This window comes from Syngnathus typhle, linkage group LG7, assembly GCF_033458585.1.
Source record: "Syngnathus typhle isolate RoL2023-S1 ecotype Sweden linkage group LG7, RoL_Styp_1.0, whole genome shotgun sequence".
NCBI classification, from domain to species: domain Eukaryota; kingdom Metazoa; phylum Chordata; class Actinopteri; order Syngnathiformes; family Syngnathidae; genus Syngnathus; species Syngnathus typhle.
This window is the reverse complement of record NC_083744.1, coordinates 4,523,419-4,548,355: the sequence shown is the minus strand read 5'-3', so window position 1 is coordinate 4,548,355 and position 24,937 is coordinate 4,523,419. Positions and strand designations below refer to the sequence as shown.

At 43.0% G+C, this 24,937-nt stretch overlaps 1 protein-coding gene across 2 annotated transcripts; it reads left to right on the top strand.

Moving 5' to 3' along the window:
• The first annotated feature begins 711 nt into the window (after window positions 1-711).
• Window positions 712-24,679, top strand: LOC133157407 (synaptotagmin-7-like). Of its 2 annotated transcripts, none has more exons than XM_061283907.1 (9): window positions 712-929; window positions 3,110-3,511; window positions 7,378-7,509; window positions 14,812-14,914; window positions 15,675-15,942; window positions 16,040-16,209; window positions 16,341-16,455; window positions 17,513-17,712; window positions 19,493-24,679. In XM_061283907.1, exons 1-9 carry the CDS (start codon window positions 841-843, stop codon window positions 19,595-19,597), a joined length of 1,584 nt encoding a protein of 527 aa, XP_061139891.1. In that variant the 5' UTR covers window positions 712-840; the 3' UTR covers window positions 19,598-24,679. The 2 variants fall into 2 exon arrangements, with proteins under 2 accessions (XP_061139891.1, XP_061139890.1); XM_061283906.1 differs by having other exon boundaries at window positions 1,928-3,511.
• Window positions 24,680-24,937: the final 258 nt, after the last annotated feature.

Below are 24,937 nucleotides of genomic sequence, written 5' to 3'. Positions count from 1 at the left end.
CAAGACAAATATTTGCCTTCACATTTGTGATTGGACATGATATTGAAAAGCAGTCGTGTCAGCAGATGGCACTAATGTGCTTTCTTTTTTCATTACCGCTCCTTTCAAATTCGACGTGATTACTTTCAATCCCCAAAACAGCCGTGAGTTAGCATTCGAGTTGGCAACGAGTCAGGTTTTGATTCTAAATTGCAATCCACATTTCATTGGAACACCGTTAAGCTAAATTTCCCTTTGAGCGAGTCGGCAAAATGCTCCATTATTTTCACTCCGCTATGAAGCACAACTCGTCGCCACCGTTGAACTGCCTCGTCTCAAGCTCCCCGACGCATAAATGAAAGAGGGAATGAGAGTTTAACGGGCAGCATCCCCACAGCCGTGAGATCGGCGCGCTGGTCCCAGACGGAGTGACCTTGTTGATTTTCCACCTTCCACAGGCTTCCCTGCAAATGCTTCTGCTCTCCACTCCCCATTTTTGTGTTTGAACACACAGAGCCTCCTTTTCATTTACCTGCTTTTCACCGGCCTTGGAAAGCTGTCTCCTCACACACACACTCTACTAATGTGTCACACTTACTTAGTCATGTGGTTGCTCAACCTCTTTTCCTGTGTGTATGTTGTACGTGTGTCTCGCTCTCTCGCTCTCACACGCTTTTCGGTGTTTTTCCCCTTCCTCTGCTTGTCGTTGCTCTCTCTCTATCTTTCTTTTTCTGTATCGTCTCTCTGCTGCCATACCTCTGCATCCTGTCTGTCTCCCTTAGTGGGGCAGTGTCAGGGTGTCAGAAGGGAGCAGCCACTGGGCATGGGGATGATGGGGGTGGGCCTTATCGCAGTGACAGCATGAAGAGCATGATGACAGAAGGAGCGAAGGCCGGGAGATGGCAGACCGTCCAGGGCCATGTGCAGTCTGGAGGATTCAAACCCAGCAAGTGAGTTTAGCCTGCCGCGCATCGGGCGATGAGGCGGAATGCGGCTCGACTGTCATGCCGTGCTCAGGGTTCTGCAGATAATTTTCAGAAGTGGCCGCCGGCAAGTGCTTATGGTAAAAATTGTGTTGCAATAACGGCTAATTAAAAATGCCAAGTTATGTCACATAAGCTTACACAACAATTATATTTCCAGGTATGAAGCGAGTATATTTTCACTTATTTTTAGAAATTACTGTTTATTTTCAACTAAAAAGGGATTCAAATCAGAAAGAAAATATATATGTCAAAATTTAGATATAAGATGGCTGGTGCGGATTAATCGTATTTTCATTCATTTCAATAAGCAAAGGAACCTTGGTTTACGAACAGTCACGTCACAAATAATTACATTTGTAAGTTGAGGCTACCAATAAAAAAAAATTAAAAAAAGGAATACAGTATGAATGTGAAACCTCAATACGTCGTCATAAGAACACTAGATGTCGGATATGTGAAGTTTATGTGCTCAAGGATGTGACAGAATTTGTTCACGATCCTCCGATGGCAGTCTGTTTTGAAATCCTCCGCCGCTATGTTTAGCATTCTGACTAAGCAGGTCATTTTCAGCAGGGAGCAAGGTGGCGCTCAGGTATCAAGGTGAGCTCGTGGGCGCAGATCTTGGTATGAACCCAGTACGACCTTGAGCTGACTCAAATGTTCGGCTTCGCTGCACAATGTCACCAAATTGGCTGCAAGTGCCCCTACTAAAATAAAACTTCCACACAATGGCTACAATGATGCGTCATCCATCTGGCACCTGCCGTGTCGTATGACATCACTGGGACTATATTCAGCGCCTATGAGGATGTTAATTTTCAGCTGGGCGTGAATTTTGCACCTTTTTTTGCCACCTTGTGATTTTCTTCCAACGCAACGCATTCACTACCTCATCCTTCATCTGCTCCCCACCCCCATTTTTTTCCACCCCTTCTCTATAATTGGTTTCTATTTTGGGGCAGCCATAAGAGTCTGTGCGTCTTGTGTTTGTGTCTCGCACCCCATTTCCCGACTCCTCCATCCTCACCCTTTCTCCATCTTACTGTTTGCGTGTAAAGCCACTCCCACCCGTCTCTGATTCCTGCTTCATTTCCATATCAGCCTTTTTTTTTTTATGTTTTCTACATTAAATATGATTAACGGTGCACCGAAGATCAAAATTGAGAAATAATGTCGGGTGAAGTCGTGCAAAGCGGAGTAAACTGAGGTGAATAGCTCCCATGACCTAATTCATGTAGTCGGGGTAATGCAGTCAGCTGACGGCAGAGGATATATTTAGTTGACAGCAAGAAAAAATTTTTTTAAACAGAAGTGCACGTAATGTCGCACAGCGTTATGATCATGTGATTGCTAAAAGTGTCAATTTTGAAAATCCTAAAAGGAGGTTGGAAATTAGCCATTGATAGAGGGAGGGAGACGTAATGTAGGCCTTGGTTGGCTGATGAAAGTCTCCAGAGAGGGCAGCGTGTGTTTAAAAGACCCAAAAGGATGAAAGACTGTCAGATCATTTTCGAGTGCAGGAAAATGGGCATCTCGCGTCAGAGCAGAAAAACGTCGCCCGCAAGCTGCAAATCTTCGAGCCAAACGTCGCCGAGACGCCCGGCGCCCGTTCGGACTTCGCGCATCCGAGCGCTACCGCTTCGAAATACTCTTCCACGCAAGCTCGGCGGGCAGACGGGCAGGCTGCCTTCGCACGTGGCGCAGACGCGCAGGGCGAGCGTGCAGACGCGCAGGGCGAGCGTGCAGCCGGCGGCACATTCGGGTTGCACCTTCTCCTGCTATCTCTGCTATTGTTGTTACTGCTGCTGCCTCACATTGCTCTCCTTCTCTTTCCTCCTCCTCCTGTCTCCAACTCCACCCTCTGACTCCTCGTCCACTTCCCCTACCCCCGCGCCAACATCAACTTCCCGTGTGGATGAACCTTCGACACCTCCTGACGTCAACCTGACTGTTTCTGCCGCGTCGCCCCGCCTCACCTCTGACGATTCTGTCGTCCTCCGCCGCACTTGCGCTCCTGAACTGCTCACACCCACCACCTCTCCTCCTCCCTCTTCTGGCTCCTCCTTCTCTTTCCATCGCCACATGCTATGTCGGCCGTGGCCATCTTCTCGTTCTCTTTCCTCCCTGCTCCTCTGCCCTCCCAGCTTTGGGGATCCCGTATTGTCCTACGCGTCCACACTGGACCACATCCCCACCCGTCCTCGGACTCTACTACGTCAACAGAGTCTCCAACAGCCCCTCATGAACCCCCCGGGCTCCGGATTTGGGCAGCCGCCCACCACGTCCCAGAGTTTAGGGCAGTTACACACGGCACCCGGACATCCTGGGGGAGGCGGGGCCACTGGGAGAGGAGAAGCAGGCGGTGGTGAGGGCGGGGGCGCAGGTAAAAGAGCTGCTCCACGGGCCGCACGAGGCGGCCCCGCAGGAGCGGGCGCCTCTCGCTATCGAGGAGGCGGCGCAGGAGGGCGCTCGCGGGCCAATCCGGGCAGTTGGGATTACATGATGGACCAGATTCGGAATCGCGGCCTGGACGTCAAATCCTTCCTGTGAGTATTTACATACCTCAGCGTGAATCTCGTCATCAATCAGTGACGTCATTGATGGATCAGCAAATTATGATATTATTACAGATAAGCAATTTTTGCATAATTATTAGTATTAACCAATCCTTATCTGCATCTGATTTATTCTATTTTAATTTATATCTGAGGTCCAGGAAAGGATATTACAACTTTTTCTCAAAATGCACATACCAACTTACCGTATTTTCCGGACTATAAGGCGCACCTAAAAACCTAAAATCTTCTCAAAAGCCGACAGTGCGCCTTATAGTCCAGTGCGCCTTATATATGGACTAAATTCCTAAATTCAAACTGGCCTGAAGCATTGTGTCATGAAATCAAGCATAAGTGGCCTGCTGAAGACTGTGAATCATGAATCAAAAAGACTATGGATCATTATTTTGTGATTATAAAGTAATTTGTTGCATCTGAAGTTGAAATAAAAAAGATAAAATGGAGAATGATTTGATTTGGATTAAAAATCGGACATGATGCATTAATGGTGCGCCTTATAGTCCGGTGCGCCTTATATAAGGATTAAGTTTTAAAATGGGCCATTCATTGAAGGTGCGCCTTATAGTCCGGTGCGCCTTATAGTCCGGAAAATACGGTAGTCTATTTGAATTTAATTAGTGTGGGTGTGAGCATCATTATTATTGCACTGTAAACCATATTAATATTAATCACATCTCTGTGTGAAGTCATTTTTGCCGGTGTTCATGTGTACAATTATGCTAATGTTGACGGTTTAGGTTGATGATGCTGCTGTTGGCATGTTTGCAAACGCTGTCATATAAATGTTAATCCAGTGTTGTTGACGGCCGTGAGCATTGTTTTTGAGATGGATCAACAACTCTCATTTGACTGAGAGGAGATATATCTCCTTCTGTTCTGAAGATTACATTTGCTGTCAGAGATGTTGTTGGTTTTGATATTATTTATGCTAATACATAATTACACAATCAAATTTTTGTTAATGCATGCAGCCTTAGCAGTAGTGAGTTGAAGTACATTGCTAATAAGTCTTTTCTTGCTAACGTGTAGGCCTAATCAATACTTTATGAGTCGTGCAAACTAATATTGGGGAGATTTGTTTTGTGGGGGGGGGACATTTTCTCACTTTAATGCTAATGGAAAACTGATGCTTGGGCTGCTGACATAAGTCTGCAAGGGAACATGGTGCAGGCCATGTGTCACTGTGCATCAGTATAAGAGCAAGGGTTAAGCAGCTGAAGCATTGATCTTATGTCAGCAGCACCATTACGTCTCCAACGTATTGTTTCTTCGGGCCATAAGAGGATGGAGTCGCACCGGGGAGGGGAGGGCACGAGGAAGGACACTGCCACAGCACAACAAACAAATCTTTTTAACGTTAGCCTGCCTTTTTTAATTTTTTTATAACATGAGGTTTAAATTTCCGCGGGCATATGGGAATGACACTGCTGGATTAATGCCTCCAGCTTTAATGAGCATTAGCAATGGAACACATGCAAGGTCACTCATTGTAAATGTAAAGCAGGAGTTATCTTCTTTTTTTTTTTTTTTTGCAATACCTGCAACATGACCTAGAAGGCGATTTTAACTCTCTGAAAAAACAAGTGAAACATTTTTGAGTGAAATTGTTAATGGCTTTGTCACGGATATAGCCCAATAAATCTCCAGGGAGATACTGTACTAGTGCTTTTAGCCTTAAATTCATGTTATTCATGTCTGTTAATTAGCTCGCGTCATCTTCCTTTACATCCAGAGTCTTGCAGAAGTGTTTTGCGGAAATGTAAAGGTCTTTATCAACAAGTAATGGGGGACGAGTGAGCCATTTGCAATTTATTCAGTCAACTGTGCACACGCTGTACCAAATATTGAATAGTGCACAGCAAATAGACAAATACTTGTAAAAATGATTCCTGTGTGGAGTTTTTTTTATTAATTAGGGTAATTGGAGACTTCAAAATGTTTGAATAATAATTTCTTGTTTTTTTTGTGTGTGTTTTTCTGCTGTACGATTGTCTGGAAAGCAGCCCGGACGGACGGACTCATTGAAATATTTGTCCTACGCTAATGCAAAAACGCAGCTTGTATTTTTTGCCAGCTAAGGCAATTATTTAAGTTGGAACAACTTTAAAATATAAATTATTGACATTTATGGCAACATTTATGTTAGTTAGTTAGTTAGTTAGTTAGTTAGTTAGTTAGTTAGTTAGTTAGTTAGTTAGTTAGTTAGTTAGTTAGTTAGTTAGTTAGTTAGTTAGTTAGTTAGTTAGTTAGTTAGTTAGTTAGTTAGTTAGTTAGTTAGTTAGTTAGTTAGTTAGTTAAACTATCCAGCCTTTATAATCATTTAATCCTTTATAATCCTTTTCTGTTTTAGTTTTTTGAAGTTTGTTGGACAGTTTTAGGTTACCGCTTTCCCAAGTTTTTTTAAGTGAGCAATATGGGACGTCTTTGTATAATAAATTAGGACCGGGGATGTGCCTTCTTCTGCTCGGATGACGGGAAAGGTGGGGAACTACAGATATATATGTGCAAGCAAAGATTATTAAACGGCTTAATCGCTTCGCTAGAAAAGCTCTGGATTGCATGTAAGAAAAGCCAAATTGTGAAGCAAAGGGGATATATTTCTGCAGTATGACAGGACCATATTTTCTAAGCAGAGGGTACAGTATTGCCATCAGCGGCTTAAGCTATAGAAGCATGGGTGTGTGTGACACGCGACGGCGGATGGTTAAGACGAAGGGGATAGAGATGTGGGGGGATTTGGAGGCGGGCAGCCAAATAGTGAAGTGCGAGGAGTGCAGTTTGGTGGCGGGCGAGAGAGCAGTGACCCAGAAAGCGGCGATACGCGGTGAGCACCTCTAGACGCTATGTCACTCAAATAGAAACAATTAGTCCAGATTCTTGTAATGAGGCTTAATTCAATCCTAACTCCGGCCAAAGTCAAAAGTAGCCATGTTGGGAGGAGGACGTGCACCTGTGTGGATTTTACTTTGAAAAGCATATCCATTTAACACGCATTTACGATTCATTAACAGTTCTTAATTAATTCATGTCTGTGTGAAGTTGATAATTCCTTGCCACAAAGGCAAATTTCTTTTTTGGGTTTTGATACTTGGGTGATGTAAAAATGTGGTTTTAGATCATTTATTTAACTTGAAGTTAACTTTGAACATGTTAACGCTCTTCCCCATGTTTTTTCAAGGAGTTGGGTTCATAAAGTCGCCTGTTACTTAACCAGGAGTTGGCAAAAAGTTGCAAACATTCTCAAACAGTCTCAAATTGTTGCTAATTTTTGCAACAAATGAGCTAACGTGTTTCTCAAACGCTTTTAGCATTGCTAAAAGTCGCTAAATGTCATGCTAACAATTGAGGTGACCGCCTCGTTTTTCCTAGCAGTCAGTAAATTGGCGAATCCAACATTCACTACGTTCACAACCAGCGCAAGAAATTTTATCACTGTGTCAAATTGAATTTTAATTTCCCCTCTAGTCCATGAAAGAAATTTAGTCAAACACAAATGGCTCATTCCGTCTCAGCAGAGATTTCCACCGAGGGCCATAATTATTAGCCTTTAATTTGGATTTTGTTTCGGGGTCGTTAATATCCTTCCCTGGACAGTGTTAGTGTTCCCTAATGTTGCAAAGTTTTTTTTTCCAATCTGAAGGCGACTTGTTTCTTCTTCTTCTAAGTTCCTGAAATGTCCTAGCTGTCTGTCCTCACCTTAATTGACTTTTCTTCTCCCCCCCCCCGCACGCAGGTCACATTTTTCTTGCACTCAATTTCTTGCCACTTTGTAGCTGTTCTCCTTTCTTGCCATCTGTGTCTGCCTCTTATCTGATTTTTGTTTTCCGGAGAGCCAGCGAAGGGAAGCTGGTGGTCTTGTCTTTGGCCATCGGTGTGGCCGAGCAAGACGACTTTGCCAATATCCCCGACCTGCAAGAAACACAGCAGCCGGTCCCAGCGCCCAGTCAGGAGCCCCCTCTCGAGAAGAGGTACCCGATAATACGTGAAAATCAAAAGAATGGCAAATGAACAAAAGCGAAGAAGATATCAAAGAACGAGTTTAGAGAGGATATCCGGAGGATAGTAGTTTGTCTTATGATGAGTCCCGGCACTTAAATACTTTGCGATAAAGACTGTAGGCCAGATAACAGCGCTGATATACACGGAAATAAAAAAAAATATGATGGTCACAACCACACGGGGGGAAAAAATGGCAAAGCACTTTGGATGTTGGCTGTAAAGGCCAAAATGGAGGATCACTTTCACACACATTCTAACCAATCAAATCAAACAGTGTTTTCTATTACTTTAACTCTGGCATGATAATCATCTGCTGACATTTTCCTCCATGTTGTCATTACCTTTTTGCTTGTCATTCCAACCCCTCCAGTTATCGCATTTTCTTTGTATTTTCACGCTTTTATTATTCCACTCTGCTGTCTTTTTTTTTTTTTTCTGTGTGTGTGCCTCATGCTCATTAGCCGCCTTCAATCACCCTCTGCTGTTCTGAGAGTCCCGTCTCTGTAGGTCCACCAAGGGCCCAGAGAGCCTTCTCATTATTCCACAACATGTTCGTCGCTTCCATAAATGTGCTGCTAAAAATAAACCCTTTCCTTGCCTGCCATCTTCCACAATCCAAGCCAAAACATTTCCACTCATCTATCCATTACGCTCATCTTCTAAAAATACATGCTTTTGGATTATCCACCAGGTGGGAGAAGCGAGTCTTGGGAAATGTTTTCTGCGGTGGTTTGTTTTGGTGACCCAAAACGCTCAAAGTGGTCAGTTTGACAGTATTTGTAGCTTCTCAGTAAAATTCGATAGCCTACTTGGTGTAAACTGCGGGTTTGATTTCCCCCGCTGGCCTATTAATCTCCTTTTAACCTCACTTCTGATTCTGTGACAAATTGGAAACAATTTGGAGATAAACGATGTGACACGCGGCTTGAGACGCTGTCGTCGGGTGAACAAATTTGGATTATTCGTCACACCAATTATATCTCACTCGCAGGTGTTTCATCAGTGTTGAGACGCCGAAGACATAAAGTTCCAGCGTTATTACAAGACCGAGCGGTTTTATCTTCTTTTTTTTTTGTACAGCTGTAGGACAACACGACAGTCGTCCGCTATCTAACAAAAGCACTCTCCGACTTTAATACAAACCATAAAAGTTTCCCGTGACACATTTTTCCTCGAGGTTAATTCAAAACTGCAAATATGAAAGTGGGTTTTGTGGAAAAATGCCCCTTTTATGAAAATCAAAACTCTAGTATGAAATCCAGAATTAGCCTTTTCTGCCATTTCCTACATATTTTGTTTCGGGGCTTCTTCAGTCATTGTGCTCACCTGGAAACCTTCTTTAATAGCTTGTGAAATCCACTAATAGGAGTAACAAAGGACAGACGCCGGAAAGTCTTCTTCACCTTGATTAGCTGTGATTGAGTGCGTTTAGATTAACCCAAGGTTCATGTAATTTCGTGGAGATAGAAGAAAAAATGGGAAGGAATCTTGAGCTGCTATATTGAAAGATTTAAATGTCCCTCACCTGTGCTTTTAACTAATTTGGCTCAAGCTTCCTCTTATTTTGTTTGTCTATTGACAAATTACAAGCTGGTTTATAGTGAGTGATTTAGCCACATTTTAATTGTATGCTAAATACAGTTAGCGACGCTGACTATCTGGGAGTTGATGATCCCCGCAGTGTTAGTGCTGGCTCGGCAGATTTCCGACAATGATCGAATCAATCAAGCTTTTGGCATAGCGCTTATTATCGTCTGGAAGCTGCCTAGAGCTGGAGACACAACTGCACTCGCTTTCATTTTCACTTTTTTCCATTTCATAACAACCTGTGTATTGACATCAAACATGCGCCTGTCACATATCCTTACGCCCTAAATGGACACAAGTATTGAGACAAAAACTTTGAATGAACGGCCCAAAACTCAAAGGAATACATTTGTGTGGAAATTTCATTTCCTGTAAATGTCCTCATGCTTTTGTCCATGTAGAGAAATGTAGGCAACCCATTTGGCAATATGAGCAAACATTTTTTGCCGGCATAAGTCAAACATCATGTGAGTGGAACTTTGTCGAATAATCACTAAGCCTTCTACACACACTTTTCAATCTGTTTTGATTTCAGAGCAATTTCATTTATTATTATCCATAACAGACACCGACTCTATAGTAAGCTAAACTTAAATTCAATATTGTACGTTAAAATTGCTAATTAATTGATATGTTTGATCTCATGATAGTGTATTTCCTGACACCCTTAACCTTGCCTAGTGATTAAGAGCGCACGTATGTAAGAGCATCAAAGGGTCAAACATCCGCCTAATGGCCCTTCTTCCCCTTCAGCGGCACGCTAATGCTTAATTGTTACTTTGCTGTACTTGAAAGCAGAGAAAAGACGCGGCGGCATTCATTGGGGGACCTTGCGTATGATCAAAAATACGATAAAACCGTTGCGTTTACGTGACGGAGCTTGGGTTGACAAATAATTTTCTCCACGTGAAAACATGAGTTGAGTCGGACTGGAAAATATTTCATTGCGAGAGATTGGAACGGAGCATGCTGAGAGATTGATGTCGCGGGCATCCACAGGCCATCGCTATTAGAAAGCTTAATTAGAACGTCAGAGTGACTTGTTAATGCCTCATTGGTCCTTACTCATACAATTCTGTTGCGATTCACTGAACCTATACAGTAAAGGCTCCTCCCGTGTTGCTATAAAGAGAAACCACATTCCCCAAGAGCTTTGAATGTAGATCTCTGCGTGAACAGCGAGTCGGGCGCCCAATGAAGACGGAGATTTGGGAAAGAGGAGGCGGGATGTATAGTCGTGCCGCATTAACATTCAATCCGCTTGCCTGTGGCCTTTCAATTATTCAAGCATGGAAGTTGCATCATTTTGTGTAAGCCAGCCGAGACGTTGCTTGTGTTACAATACATCTGGGAGATATTAATAGATATAGACGCAAATTTTCCGAGCCTGAAAGATGGTCGAGAGTGCCTGTTTAATGACAAGTGGGCTAGACCAACGTTTTTTATGTTTTATCCGATGGGCGCTATGCTTACTTACGATATGGACATGAAGAGCAAAATCAAAGATAGATGGAGGTCATGACCTTTACCCGAAAACCACTCAGAATAATCTTTGCCTATAATAGAAATGTCATATATTGATTAAACCTCAAACCTTTTACACAAAATATCACCTAAATAAAATGCAAGCTCTAATGTAAACGCAACTAAAATATGTCTGCCATCTAGTGGTGATTGGTGGCATTACAACCTATAACTATAGTCAATATTTGCTAATAGGCACCCGCAGAATTGCATATTTACAGATTTTTATTTCCGCAATATTTTTTTACGATGTTCGATTTTTTTTTTTTTTTTTCCTATTTCTTCCGGGTTTTTAGGGGGGCAAAGTTTATCAAGGGTCCGCCAGTTGCCCAGCCCTGCACTAGATGGACCTTTTTGAGCACCACTGGATTAGACATTACTATGCTGCCCTGACACGACTTGCCTCCTATCCCAGGAGCTTTTCAGGCCTAACTAATCAGCTCTCTCTCCAGGCGTGCTGATTAAGTTGGCCCATGAATCTTCCTATCGCTGCGGTTGGCGTTCATATGTGTACATCTCCTGGGAGTGCACATCTTCCTTCCAATTGAGCAATCGGAGGCTGTGCTGTGTGTTCTGTGCATGGGCCTGACAGCAGGTACAAGGCTTGGTACACATGTGCTCCTCAAATAAATGGACGGGAGACGAGCAATTAGGAGCTAAAATGGGATTCAACTGTATCCTGCCCCAGAACAGGTGGCTCATTTGCTTATACCAGAGTCTTCCATTTCAATCTGTATTCAAAACATCTAGCGACAGTTTAAGTGGACCTTTAAAAATGTTACGTTAATAATGTTAAAGAAATTCTTCAGTTGTGCTTAGAGACTAAAAATTACAGGCGCTGGGTTGATATTGATTGTCTTTAGACAGTCTGATCGTATTGGCCATGGCTAAAGGAGTAAACTCCACAACTGTGATTTGAAAAATTCCCAAAAGTATTTAGACCTCGTTCTCTTTGAATGAGGCAGAAACACGGACGGCGAAGTTTAGTGCCTCCCGTGTTGCCTCTTGTCGAAATTGGATTTCAGCACACGTTGCTATTTAAGTCACGTTCCCAGCCTCGACGCGCACGCAGCAATCAGTTAACAGTGAATGCATCCGAGGCCAGTTTTGATCTGCAGGGGCGCTCAAGCAGCAGGATGACTGGACCGACATTGGTTCATGTGAGCCTTTCATCCCGGGGAGTTTCCACTCTGGCCGCAAACGCGCGACTGGGTTGAGGCAGCACCGAGATTGCAAAACGCCATGGCGTGTTGGTGTGCGTCTCGGGAGGGGCTGGGTTGGGCTTTGTTTCTCGCGTCTCTCTCCAGCCTTGAAGTGGAGTGTCGTTCCCCCTACTTCGAGCTGCTGGCCCTCGGTCAGGTAACCAAACAGGATAGTATCACAGGACGGTGAAACCCACAGTGGCCCCGCCCGCCTCCACGTGTGTTTGTGTGAACGTGTGTGTCCGCGAGGCGCTCACCCGTACCTGTCATATATCCTCAACTTTGTTCTCATTGTGTTTGCCTGTTTGCTGCCCCCCCCCCCCTTTTTAATACCCCTGCCCCCGTGCCCACCCCCAACACACACACACACACCCTAAATCCCAATATGTATGATCTATGTTTCCAAAAGCCGTTGCTATGCCAACAGCCCACTTTCTGAGCTGCAGGGGAGTCTGATCTGAATTCGTCTCAACACTGCTGTCTACTGGCTACTGTAGAATACTGCAGGCTTTAACTCTTCAAGATCCCATAGGGTTGCTGAGAAATGCTATATTACGTCAATTCCTAGATTTTAGGGGGAGAGATTAGATAAGACCAAAGTCAAATCTTATCTGAAATCACGATACACTATAAGACCTGGAGGACAGCAATGTATTTCCTGCTACTAATGTGCTGTAGCAGCCACTTTGTTAAAAGAAGCAGGAGGACCACCTAAGGTGCTGCCGAGCAGAATGGTAGGAAAGCCAATGCCCAGGTTCCAGAAGTTTCTACCCGAGAATGCAATGACGCCTTGAGTGAAGCATGAAGGCGAATGAATGAATAATTAAAGATGTTGACTCCCCCATCGTTACTCGGTAGGTGGGGGAGGAGGGAGGTACCTTGCAAAGCATCACCTTCTGCTTTCAGAGCTCCTTTCATCTCAGTCTCCAATCGAGGTTGAGAACTTTTTGCCTCCGGCTTTTTAACTTGTTGCCTGCAGTTTAAAAAACAAAATGGAATCCCTGCAACTAATACAACTAACAGATTGATAACTCTCCCCCTCCCTCCTGAAATTGATTACCACACCCCCACCACCACCCCTCCTTCCCTTTGCTGGTTGAAGTGATTGTGATTTTGTGCTTGTCCCGTTTCTTCGCTTTTTCTGTCTGTCTTTTTGTCAGTATATCCTCCCCCCCAGTTCTGTCCTTGTGTCTGCAAAACAACACTCAAATTTGGTGAAAGCGAACATTTCCAATTCAGGCAAAACTTGACAGATGCTGGCCAGACAGAAAGACTTTTGTTTCCTGCCTATCCAAGGCATTGCCCTCACTCTCCGAGTGACTCCTACTTGCATATGTCTTATATGCACATGTAGCCAATGCCAGTTTGTGCTTTGGCCCGCCCGCCCGCCTGCCGGCCGGCCGTTGTCCTCCCAGTCGTCACTTTTAGAGTGTTGCTAAATGGTTGGCAAATCAGGCTAGATTCCAGTTGACGTGACTTCATTTCAAGTAACACCCTCTTTTGTGACACTCTAAATGTGCATTTCCCCTTTTGAGTCTGTCTCCTTTGACATGTTATCCTAAAACGTCATATTTTATTCCATGATTGTCATATTTCATATTTTCCTTTCCTGCTGATGAATGTGTTTTGCTTTTTTCTCGCTCTCTCCCTTCAGCATGCTTGTTCCTTTGTCTACTGTAAGATTGTGAACTCTTTTATTTTATTTTGGTATCTTCTTCTTTGATACTGATCAGACTGACCAAACTAAGCCTCTCTTGTGTTTCCAGGCTTTCCTACCTTCCTTCCTTCCTTCCTACCTACCTTCCTTCCTTCCTTCCTTCATGCCCTATCTCTTCTTGCAGCTCTCTTTTTTTTCCTAATGTGGTGTTTGTAACAATCTGATTTGTTTTTTGCTTTTTTGTGACCTCACTGTTCACGCTATTAATACTTGCTATCTTTTCTTATACAGACAAAAAAATGATTCTCTGCTTGCTTTTCTCTTTCTTACATCCCTTGTTGGACCTTCTATCTTATCTACAGTCTTTATGATTTCCATCATGTTCATGTCTTCAACCTTCTGCATCCTCTCCTTTGATTATTTATTTATTTTTTCCATTTATTGCCGACCGGTTTTTCAGTGCTCTTTTCCAAAGTGTCACATTGTATTTGGTCAGGACATCTGGCTATTTGTATTGTATGACATGCTTTCTTTAATTCCATATTTTAATTGTATGACCTTCTTTTGCTGTTGACATTGTGTACACCTTTGACTTTTCATGCTGTACCAACTCAGACGTGATTCCGCCTTTTCTACAATCCACATTGGAAGGAACAGCTGTTGAGATTTATTCACATTTAAACATCAGCTCTTCCATGTCAGATCTATTCTTTTTCCCTCCTTTTATTTTAGAATTAAGATTTTGTTTCTGATTACACAGACTCGACACACACGACACAAAACTGTCCACTGTCTCGTTAAATGTCTTGTCTTCTACATGTTGCTGTACATGTTTGTCTCGTTGTTTATACGTGTGTCAATTATCTGTGGGTGTCTTGTCCACGTCCTCCCAGGGAACTTAATGGTTGGCTACAGAATTGGTTTCAATTAATACAAATTTAGTGGTTTATTTTGTTTTCACTTGCTGGAGGTTACTTTCTTGTCAGAGGTATGGATGTTTGCCACGCTGAACATATTGTCCAGTCATTTCAGATTCCAAGTTCCATCAAATGCAACTCCACACATCAAACATACGTCCTCCCTCCGAGCACCCGTTGTTAATCTGTGGACTTTTCTTTTTGGCAGATCTGATTTGGCTGCACAATCACCTTTTGAAATGTCATCTATCCCCCAAAACAAATTTGGACTCAATTGTGATAGATAGTTTTCATGTGCCAAACAGGTGGAGGTTGGACTCAGACAGACATTCTGTCTTTTTCTGGAGATGAGTTTGTGTGCTCAATGTGTGTTTGTGCTTCCAGGGGCAACAAGCCAGCGAACAGTCCCAAAGGCCAACCCCCTGATGGCGATGGCCACTCCTCCGTGACCGACCTGGCTAACTCCCTCACTGGAGACATGGTGATGGTAAGACAACGGACACAAATGTTTTGGCAGCGCATTGCTACGCCATGTGAGGTGTGTCAGAAAAGTTCCAGGACTGGTTATGTGAAAGATACATTTCAAAGCCAAACTACAAGGGACAGTGAGTTTTGGTATAATATCTCATGTCTGTGTCACGGTGACAACGCGCCTGCCTGACAATGGCCTGAGCATCTGACAGTTCCCTACTTACCCAACCTGGCTTTATAAGATATGTTTTTCTTCTCAAGGGCGACATCAAAGAAAACCATTGTGTCATCAAGATGTGGCCATGATGTTTCTGAAAGAATCCCTTCAGGAGTCCGTTAAGAGAAAAAAGTGCTATTGAATCCAGGGGGCTATGCTTCCAATATAAAATAAAAATCTATTTTTTTTCTGACACCATTCTTGAAACGTTTTTGACACACCAACTATTACACTTTGATCAAATAACAAACTCATAAGAGATTTTCCTGAACAAGATTCAGGTTATTATAACTTCTTCAGAAGATTGAAATTTAAAGTTCCGTTGCACCGTGCTGCTCCAGTTCAGGGATTGTCCACCCGTGGTCCTCGGCCCTCTAGTGGTCCGTGGCGGTGTTGCAGGTGGTCCGTGAAACTGAAAATGGACAATAATTTTAACATTTAAAATAAATCAAATGTATCTATTATTTAGACGTGATTTATTTTCGATTACTTGATGTTTACAAATCAGGAAATTGCAATGTGCTGGTTTGAAATTTGAAAGCACTTGTGGTCCTTACAGCTGTCTCCAGGTTCAGAAGATGATGACGGCGAGGGTCCAATCAGTGAGAAGCTTGGTCGTATCCAGTTCAGTATAGGCTACAGCTTCCAGAACACAACCCTTACTGTCAAAGTTCTCAGGGGCCAGGAGCTCCCAGCCAAGGACTTCTCTGGTACTTCAGATCCCTTTGTCAAAATCTACTTGCTGCCTGATAAGAAGCACAAACTGGAGACCAAGGTCAAGAGAAAGAACCTCAACCCCCACTGGAATGAAACCTTCCTATTTGAAGGTGTGTGGCGTTTTCCTTAACACTTAACGTATGCTTTCATTTCAATGATAAAATATTTGCCCGATTAAAAATAAATATTCTTCCACTTCGGTGTTAGGTTTCCCCTATGAGAAGGTGAGAGAGCGCACACTTTACCTTCAGGTGTTGGACTACGACCGCTTCAGCAGGAATGACCCCATCGGAGAGGTCTCCATCCCACTCAACAAGGTGGAATTGGGTCAGATCAAGACCTTCTGGAAGGAGCTCAAACCCTGCAGTGACGGCAGTGTAAGAGAACCCGATGATTCCATTCCAAAATTTGAATTGCATTTTTTTTTTCTACTTCAACCGACAAAATTTGATATTATTTGATGATTCATGCCGAGCACGATTTTTGTTTGTGTGTGTGTGTTCCTCAGGGGAGACGAGGGGACTTGCTGGTGTCTCTCTGCTATAATCCCACTGCCAACACCATCACTGTGAACATCATCAAAGCCCGTAATCTCAAAGCCATGGATATCGGAGGCACCTCAGGTAGACTTTGCGTAGTATTTGCTCTTTCTCTCTATCCCTTGCTCAGCAGCCATGAGACCTTGAAGCGACTTTGGATTGTATGACGTCGAACAACGCCTCCTCAATATTTATATATTCAATGCCCCGCTTCGTTCCGAGGATGCCTATCGCCTGATTCCCGATCAGGGTCACGCCGTATATAGCTGTGCAGCAAGGTGACATTACACTGTCAGGGAAGGTTCTTGCTGTCAAATTAGAACCATTCATCACAGTCTGCCAATGCACACAGCTTCTCAATAAGATGCAGTCATGTTAGTGGTTCTTTACAGAGGATAAAGAATATATGCCTATTCATTTCTATTATACGGTGACGTTTTTTGTGTTCAAATATCCGTCATTTAAGAAAATGATGACGCCACAACACCGATGTATTTGTCTGACAGTAAGAATCACATCGACGCAATCGGAACAAACACAATTTTGTACACTATCTTTTTTTTGTTAAAAGTCAAGTCTTCAACCCTTCACACAATCACAGTCTCTTTAGTTGATTCTTTTGCTTTAAAGTGAACTAAGTAATTGTACTTCCCCTCCATAATTATCTGCAAATGCATGACTTTAGGAGTGCATGGTGCTATTATGCCCCGTGCGGGTTATGGCCATTATAGAATGACAGTCTGATAATGCGGCACAGTAAGTGCTTTGAAGCGATGTTATGGTATAATTTTCACACACACACACACACACGCGCATGCACACACACGCACACACTGCTGCATTTATTTATTTATTTTTACAAAATGATGATTGATAGTTCAAAATGAGTGAAAGAAAAACAATAATAGAAAATTAGTGTATTTGTTTTTCATAAAAGCATCAGTATGGATGCTCATCATCATCATCATCGGTTTAAAGTCCGCTTTCCGGGCGCCGCTGGGTTGGACTCAGCCCTTGCTTATTGATTTCTTTGTTTTGACCGTGAGCTCAAACTATAAATCCCCATCATTGCAATCACAAAAAAAACCACATCGTGGGCATTTTGATGATAGCTTACCCGCGTATGACTTCCACATTGCAGATCCCTACGTGAAGGTGTGGCTGATGCACAAAGACAGACGTGTGGAAAAGAAAAAGACAGTTACAATGAAACGCTGTCTCAATCCCGTCTTCAACGAGTCCTTCCCTTTCGACGTTCCCGCCCACGTGCTGAGGGAGACCACCATCATCATTACTGTCATGGACAAGGACAGACTCAGCCGCAATGACGTTATCGGCAAGGTAAAGTCTAGCGTCAAGACTTTTGTTGTCATCGCCCTTTATTACGACAGGAACGTCTCCTTCAGATTCTCCCCTCAGGTTAGATGTAATGTAAATAGTTCCAAAGTTTTGGAGTCATGATACAATCCCTCATGAATATTTACAATCCACACATAAGCATACAGATAAATATCATCAGTCATCTTCAGAGTCACTTGATTGAAATAACAATACTTTATTTAATGCCACAACACGGCTTGCCCTATACGTCGTCTTAGTGATTGACTTTTCTGGGGCACCTGACGCTTGTAGCCATTTAACATTACTGTTTTTTTCCATGTATAATGCGCATAATTTAACTAATTTATTGTCCTAAAATCTGGGGTAGGCATTATACATGGGTACAATTTTTTATTTTAGTTTTTTTTAATCCGGATATCATACGGAGGCCGCCATTACAGATGCGCTTTCTTCTCTGCTGTTCACTTCAAACACGCTCCATACGAACACAATGCTCTCGTATCAGACGCTAGCTCGATCACCTGCTCGTTTGCTGTCACACTGTACCCTGCACAAATCCGAAACATTTCTTCGCTATTGAGTTTGCTAGCGCATGCGCAGTGATACTGACCGGCAGAATAACATCCGGTTGTTCCCAAAGATGATCTTTTTTCTGAAATAATTTTACGTTTACGGACTTAAGTAGGAGTCAAAATTTGGGTGCGTATTATACATGGGTACAGGCTTTTTTCCAGCATCAAGATGCCATTTCTAGGGTGCGTATTATACATGGGGGCGCATTATACATGAGAAAAAAACGGTATATTGCATTTGCATACAGCACTGTAAAAATATTCCGGTTTCTGCAATATGTAGTAAAAAAGTCAGAGAGGAACGGTTAACGTAGTTAATTAGTTGAACTCGAGCTGACTATAGGTGAGAACCTCTGCCTACTCCAGCCTGCAAAGAGAGTATAAAAGATGTATTATTCCAAACTTATGACTTTCACATTTTCAGAGTGACATAAAAGGGTGAAAAATAGCCGTAACTACATTTCACATCCTTTCTATATAGAAAGGCTTTTTGCAGAAAGCTCCTGGCATCAATTCAGAGCGCAACCACGGTAGAACAGCTCTTTGCTGACAGTCAAGTACAGTATCACATTAGCATGAATACAAACAAATAAACTCGGCCTATTGTGCATTCTCTGAGAGTACCTTTTCGCATCAAGGTTTTTGTTCTTGTCTTGGTTTTTGTGCAGCAGGTGTAAAGTCCCTGTCAGTATTGAATAATGGTTCTAATTACTGACTTTACTGATAGTTGCAGCCCTACGAATAGTGTATTTCAATTAATTCTGCTACATTAGCGCTGTATCGTGAAATACAAGTTGACGGAAGGTGCAATTAAATTATTTTTCGACCTGCCATCATTCACACGACAAAATAATAGCGTTTTGATTGCATGCTGACTAACTCACACTGGGTAAATTAGCAGTTTTGTTTGGTGCTTTGATCACTGCCGGAGCTAGAGGGGGGCTGCGGGGGCACTGACCCACCCCCTCACGAAATATGCTCGGCAGGTGCCAGGCCATATAATTGACACCTGGATATTTTCATTATTTTTGTTTGTTTTTTTGTCTATATTTCCATCCATAATGCGCATGGAACACACAATAAATCTTTATCGGGATTTTGTCAAGAGTGTTTGTAAAAAAAAAAATAATAATAATCCAAACGGTGTCTGAAAAAACTTTTTCAGCCATCAGATTGAAGATATTCAACATTGATTTTCCTTTTGTTAGATCTACCTGTCGTGGAAGAGCGGTCCAGCGGAGGTGAAGCACTGGAAAGACATGCTGGCGCGGCCGCGCACCAACGTGGCCCAGTGGCACGCTCTCAAGGCCTGATGGCACCGCCCACTTTCCTCCATGCCCCCCCCCCTCCGTCCCCCCAGTCCCGTCCTTATGCACAAGACTGACTTGCTGCCGGGCCGCGAAACACGGGTACAATTAGCCATCTGCTCTCTTAAACCTTTAAACTCGTTCTCTTATTCCTCCTTTCATACGCTCCTGTCTCCATTTTTGTTTCCCACCACTCTGTCAATGTTTCTGTTTTACTCCTTCTGCACTTCTGACCTTAGTTTCAATCTGCGGCCCCCTTTGGTCCTGAACTGCACTGCAGCCACTGACCCATGAAGGTGCCAGTCCCTTGGGATCACAAAGAATCTTAAATAACTTCATATAGTGTATAATAATTTCAGAACACAATACTATCCAGTATGTACTGTATGTACATAAACATGAATATATTAATTAGGCTTCTAGATTGGCCGTTCCCTCTTACACAAACATCCGTCTGTTGCTCTTTCCATTCATTTGTCTTCATTGTGCTGTATCTTCCATTATGTTGCTCCCTCCTTTTATGTGCAGTTAGTGTGGTTTAATGTTTGGCTTAAGCCGTAGAAAGCAATCAGTCCTCGTTTTTTTTTTTTTTTTTATGAAACCAGCTGAGCTCAAGATGATATTGTTGATACTCGTGTCTCTCTCCTCTTTTCTCTTCTATTCTCTCATTTCCTCTTTATTGTTCCCTTCTTTCTTATCCTCTGGCACAATATTAGTGCCCCCCACCCTGACAGCCGCCATCCCCCCTCCCCATGTCGTCTGTGTGCTGTGGGTGCTGTGCTGTAGCTCAAAACAAAACTAGAGTTTAAAACATATACTGTACATGTACTGAACTTTTCCGAAGCTGGAAAAGCAGGAACACGACAAACTCATGAGGCGGATCACTCCTGATTTTTTCAGAAAATAAGCCCTTGACACGGAGAGAGAAAAAAGAAGACGTGGAGGAAAACAAAACAAAACAAAACAACAACTCTAAATCCCAGACGCTACGATGATGTCATTTTTTCAAAGCGAAGGAGGGAACCACTTTCAAATGTTCTCGCGACAAAGGCAACGCAAAGGTTGTGCTGTTTTGTGTGCATGCCTTCCAATGTGCGCGCTCACTTCAATTTGTGGATTGAATTCTTCGTGCTGCCCTGTGCTCTTGTTTTTGCCCTGTTGTGCTGAACATCTCAAAGAATCGCTCCATTCTCCCAAACCTGTTTGCCTCCGTGGCGCATCGGGTATTAAGTGTGTGTGCGCGCGCGTGCTTGGTGGAGCAACACGTTTCAAGTCTTCTTTTTTCTCTTTCTCTCTTCTTACTGCCATCGCTTCCCCATCCTCTTTTACTGCCCTGCCTTCTGAACGAGGGCACGGGGGAAGTTCTATCTGCACTTTTTCAAAACGTAATAATAATAATGACAACCTTGAGGTTGAGGATGGTTTTGATGATGATTATAGTAGCGGTGAAAATGAAAGGAGGAATGAGCGAAAAGGCAAGTTTGGGAAAGGTCGCCTCTGCGCTGTGACTTGAGGGCGTGGAGATGCGGAAGAAGACACGGAGGACGGATGAAGGGCTCTCGTTCGCCTCTTTGTGCCGCTTGTTATTTTCGGCGTGTTCACTGGCGTGCATTTGAATATTTCCTCTTGGCGCTTTGCTGTGGAGAGAAAGATCTCGTCCTTGCCTGGCTTGTCATAATGAGGCTCGCCGAGCCAGTATTGTGACATAACGTGTTAAAAGCATGATCAGAGCTTCGACTGGGAGAGCAACGTCGTCTGTATGTTGTCTGCCGGTGTCGCGGTCAGTCAGGCCGGGAGTAGATTCTGACTTTGTTGCTGACCCCCACCAAAAAAAAGATAACATGGAATTTTGTTTCGCACTTCGTGGGTGTGATTTTTGAGGATGGACTGATCTGTGACTGTGAGATAGTGGAGAAGCAGATAATCTTTTTCCCGGGGTGCTTGAGAGCAGTGCTGTGTTTTGTCAGGCACAGTCAACTCAAATTCGCCCACAGTAAAATAAAATAGATTTCCACGGACAGCATGGAAGAACCTTTTTTTTTTTTTTTTTTTTTTTTTCAAATCTATTCTGGGAGTGTTGGTGTGTCAAATTTACAAGAAACAATTAACGTTTAACAATTGCACTTGACATAAGGGTTGCCATTGATCATGCTGTTGTATATTTTTCTTTTGTTAAAAAAAATAATAATTTCGTGGAAGTTCTGCTAGGCTCAATAGCAAAAGGCTTAAAACTGATGGGTCAAAACTAACTCAAGTTGGGTGCAATAGGGTCTAACCCAATCTTGGGTAAAGGTAACCCAATTATCTTAAAATCCACAGTGAGTGTGTTAGGAAAACCCTCTAGCATTATTTAGTGTTTGTATAACAATTTGTTACCAGGCAGTACAATTTGCTTGCTCCTCTGGATTTGTTCATTTTCTTTCTTTTATTTAATCTCATTTGCTGCATTGTCATGTAGAGAGCAGAGATAATCTCTGTCTTCTGTTTGGCTCTGCATTAGAGAGACAAGCCCGAGTTAGCAAGTGTGAGTAGTTGGGCACTCAAGCACACAAGCAACAAACTTCGCTTCAAGATGATGTCATTGCCATCAGCGAAATCTCAATTTTAGCCTTATCTGCACAAGATTAGACATATCATCTGCCTCTAAGCTACTCTGGCCTGTTCGTGTGTCCATTCGTCGGACAGAAGGGAACACAGTTTGCTGAGGCGACATTTGCCAAGAAAAGAAAATGGAGTGTGCCCTCATTAGTAATCATAAAGATGCTGGAAAAGGCTAAAATGGGGGAAGATAATCACCCAGCCAGTTTCCTAAGGTGAAAATGCAGGTGATGCACTTACACTGCGTTTTCGTTTCAACGTGATTACACAGTGTTCAAGGAGGGATAAATCGCCCCACTCGACCCAGTAAACTGGCATAGTTTTGTGTTCTGCTGCTGCTGCAATTAGAATTGGGGCAGGTAGCTTGCTAGGTGGCACAGAGTGCTTTTGTTTTCCTTCATGCAAATTTGTGAAGTCACCCTATCACCTTGGTATCAACGAAAATATCCCTTAGGCACAATTTGTGATAATGATCTATGTTTTTTTTTTTTTGTTTCCATGATTACATCTGATGCAAAGCACATGAATAGTCATACTCAAGGTTGCTAAGTGAATAAACATTAGGATGCACTTTTTATGATTATTCCAAAAGTTGCATAACAAACAACCTCTCTTTGCCAGGTGCTCTAAAAGCAGCACATTTAGAACGAAGGTCATTTGAAACAATATAAAAGAGAAAGCAATTTGCCAACCTAACTTTTTATGGAATTAGCACTTGTCGCCGTGACAGTTGTGACCAGACCAGAGTTAATTTTCAGGTTTTAGAAAGTTTTAGGTCTGACTAGGCAAAACCGGTCGCCACCACTGTTGGAAAAATGCTGCTGGTGTGATGTCATTAGGGAAGGCGTGCATGCATAGATTGGAACAGCTGAATCAGCAAATTGTCATTTTGGGTCGTGTGTGAGTCGCAACCTTACGCAGGCAGACTCGACCTCCAGCCCCAAACTCGCCTTTGGACTCGTTTGAAGCATTTGTTAAAAACCAGTGTGACTTCTCCCAATCAGAGTTGAAGCAAGCGTTATTTGAATTGTAACAATAACGAGAGTCAATATATATTTTTCTTTTTGTTCACAGTTGATTGTCGGTCAGTGTGTGTGTGTGTGTGTGTGCGTGTGTGTGTGTGTGTGTGCGTGCTTTGGTGTTCTTGTGTTGGGTTTCTTTCTTTCTAAACGTGATATGGAAAAGCTTCTGTTTTTGACAACTTTATGTAAATATCCTTGGTGGAAATGAACATTTGTTGTTCAACGAGTTTTCCTTTGTCACTTGAAATGATGAAGAAAACACGTTCGTGATAACAGTGGTGATGTTGACCATGCCGATTCTAACAGCCCTTCTTGAATAAGGGCTTTTGATGTCCGCTGTATTTTTGTGGGAGGGGGTCCCTGCACTTGGAGGAGGAAAAAGGGAAGGAGTGCTAGCCGATGCATCCCGGGTTCACTGTAGCAACACTGCCGCGTAGCTTTGCTCCTGGAAATTGAATGTGGGAGGAGCCTGAGCCACTAATGCACTCAGATATTTTGTGTTTTTATGCCAAGCATCAAAAGGCCGTCGCTCTGCCCCGCCCGCGCCCGTTCGTCTCATCCTGTCTTCTTATAGGCTTTGGGATTGACTCTAATGCCATTGTGTTGGACAGGATTGACCATGCTCACACGCTGATGATGCCAGAGCAAATTTGGAGGCGGGCATTATCCAGCTAGAGGCCAGAAGTGGATAAGCACCCAGCAACCCTGAGGAATATTTGCGTGTATTTGTCTCATTTAGCACCACAAAAGCGTCTTGCTAGCTTGGGCGGTGAAATTTAGCGAGACAAATTATTCGATTAAAGGTACCTGCAAACTATCAACACATGTAGGAGAATTGACCAACAATATATATATTTTTTTCAATCATCAGATTTTGACCAGAATTGTTTGACAAAGCCACATGCCAAAATTGAAAACGCACAATCTGGCTCCCATTATTTCCATCCATGTCCACTGTAATGACGACTATGGTTTGCCGTTTCATATTTCAGACCGGCCCCAACCACAAAAGTGCTACAGTTACTCCAGCAGCCGGCAAAAAGGACTGTCAATGCGCTCTGGCCTCCATTTGTAATGTCATCCCATCTCAGGGGGGCGTGGCGAGGGCAGACAACGCGGATTTATCGATGCTCTAAAAATAATCTTTGACTCCACATCCATTTGCTCTCTCTTGCCGGTTGAAGTAATAATAATTATAAAATAATAATGCAGCTTGGATCCACTGCCATCATGTGTGGGAAATCGAAGGGGCGGGAGGTCATCACAGTTCTTTTGGGATGCTGCGACTAGCACTTGCGTTTCTTCACCTCCTCTCGGGACTTGCCGTGGCTCACCTCCTCAACAAAGAGTGCTCAAGCTTAAATACACACAATTGTGATGTGTACAATCTAATTCCATGTATTGATTTCTTTCTGTATTTTTGCCAACTTTGTAAAGTGTATAAATATCTATAAATATATGAACAAGACAGTACTGTATAGATTTTAGCTGCCTGGTAAGGTTCCTAGTATATACTTGGTAGACTAAAAGAAGTGTAGAGCTGTTCAAAAGCCAGTTACCGACATTTGCGCAGTAACTCGGCGCCACTGGCACTTTTTATATCCTTCGTTTTCGCCCTGCTTTATTTTTTTATTCTCGCCAGTGGGAGCCAAAGTGTGTTGTTCTTCATTTTGTTCCTTTGTTCTTTTGTTGCTGTTTCTTTTACAAGACACAGCGAGGTTCTGGC

Coding starts and splice junctions, on each gene's coding strand:
- LOC133157407 (XM_061283906.1), top strand. CDS start 2,454: ATGAAAGACTGTCAGATCATTTTCGAGTGCAGGAAAATGGGCATCTCG. Junction 16,456..17,512: donor GGATATCGGAGGCACCTCAG/GTAGACTTTGCG, acceptor TCCACATTGCAG/ATCCCTACGTGAAGGTGTGG. Junction 17,713..19,492: donor GCAATGACGTTATCGGCAAG/GTAAAGTCTAGC, acceptor TCCTTTTGTTAG/ATCTACCTGTCGTGGAAGAG.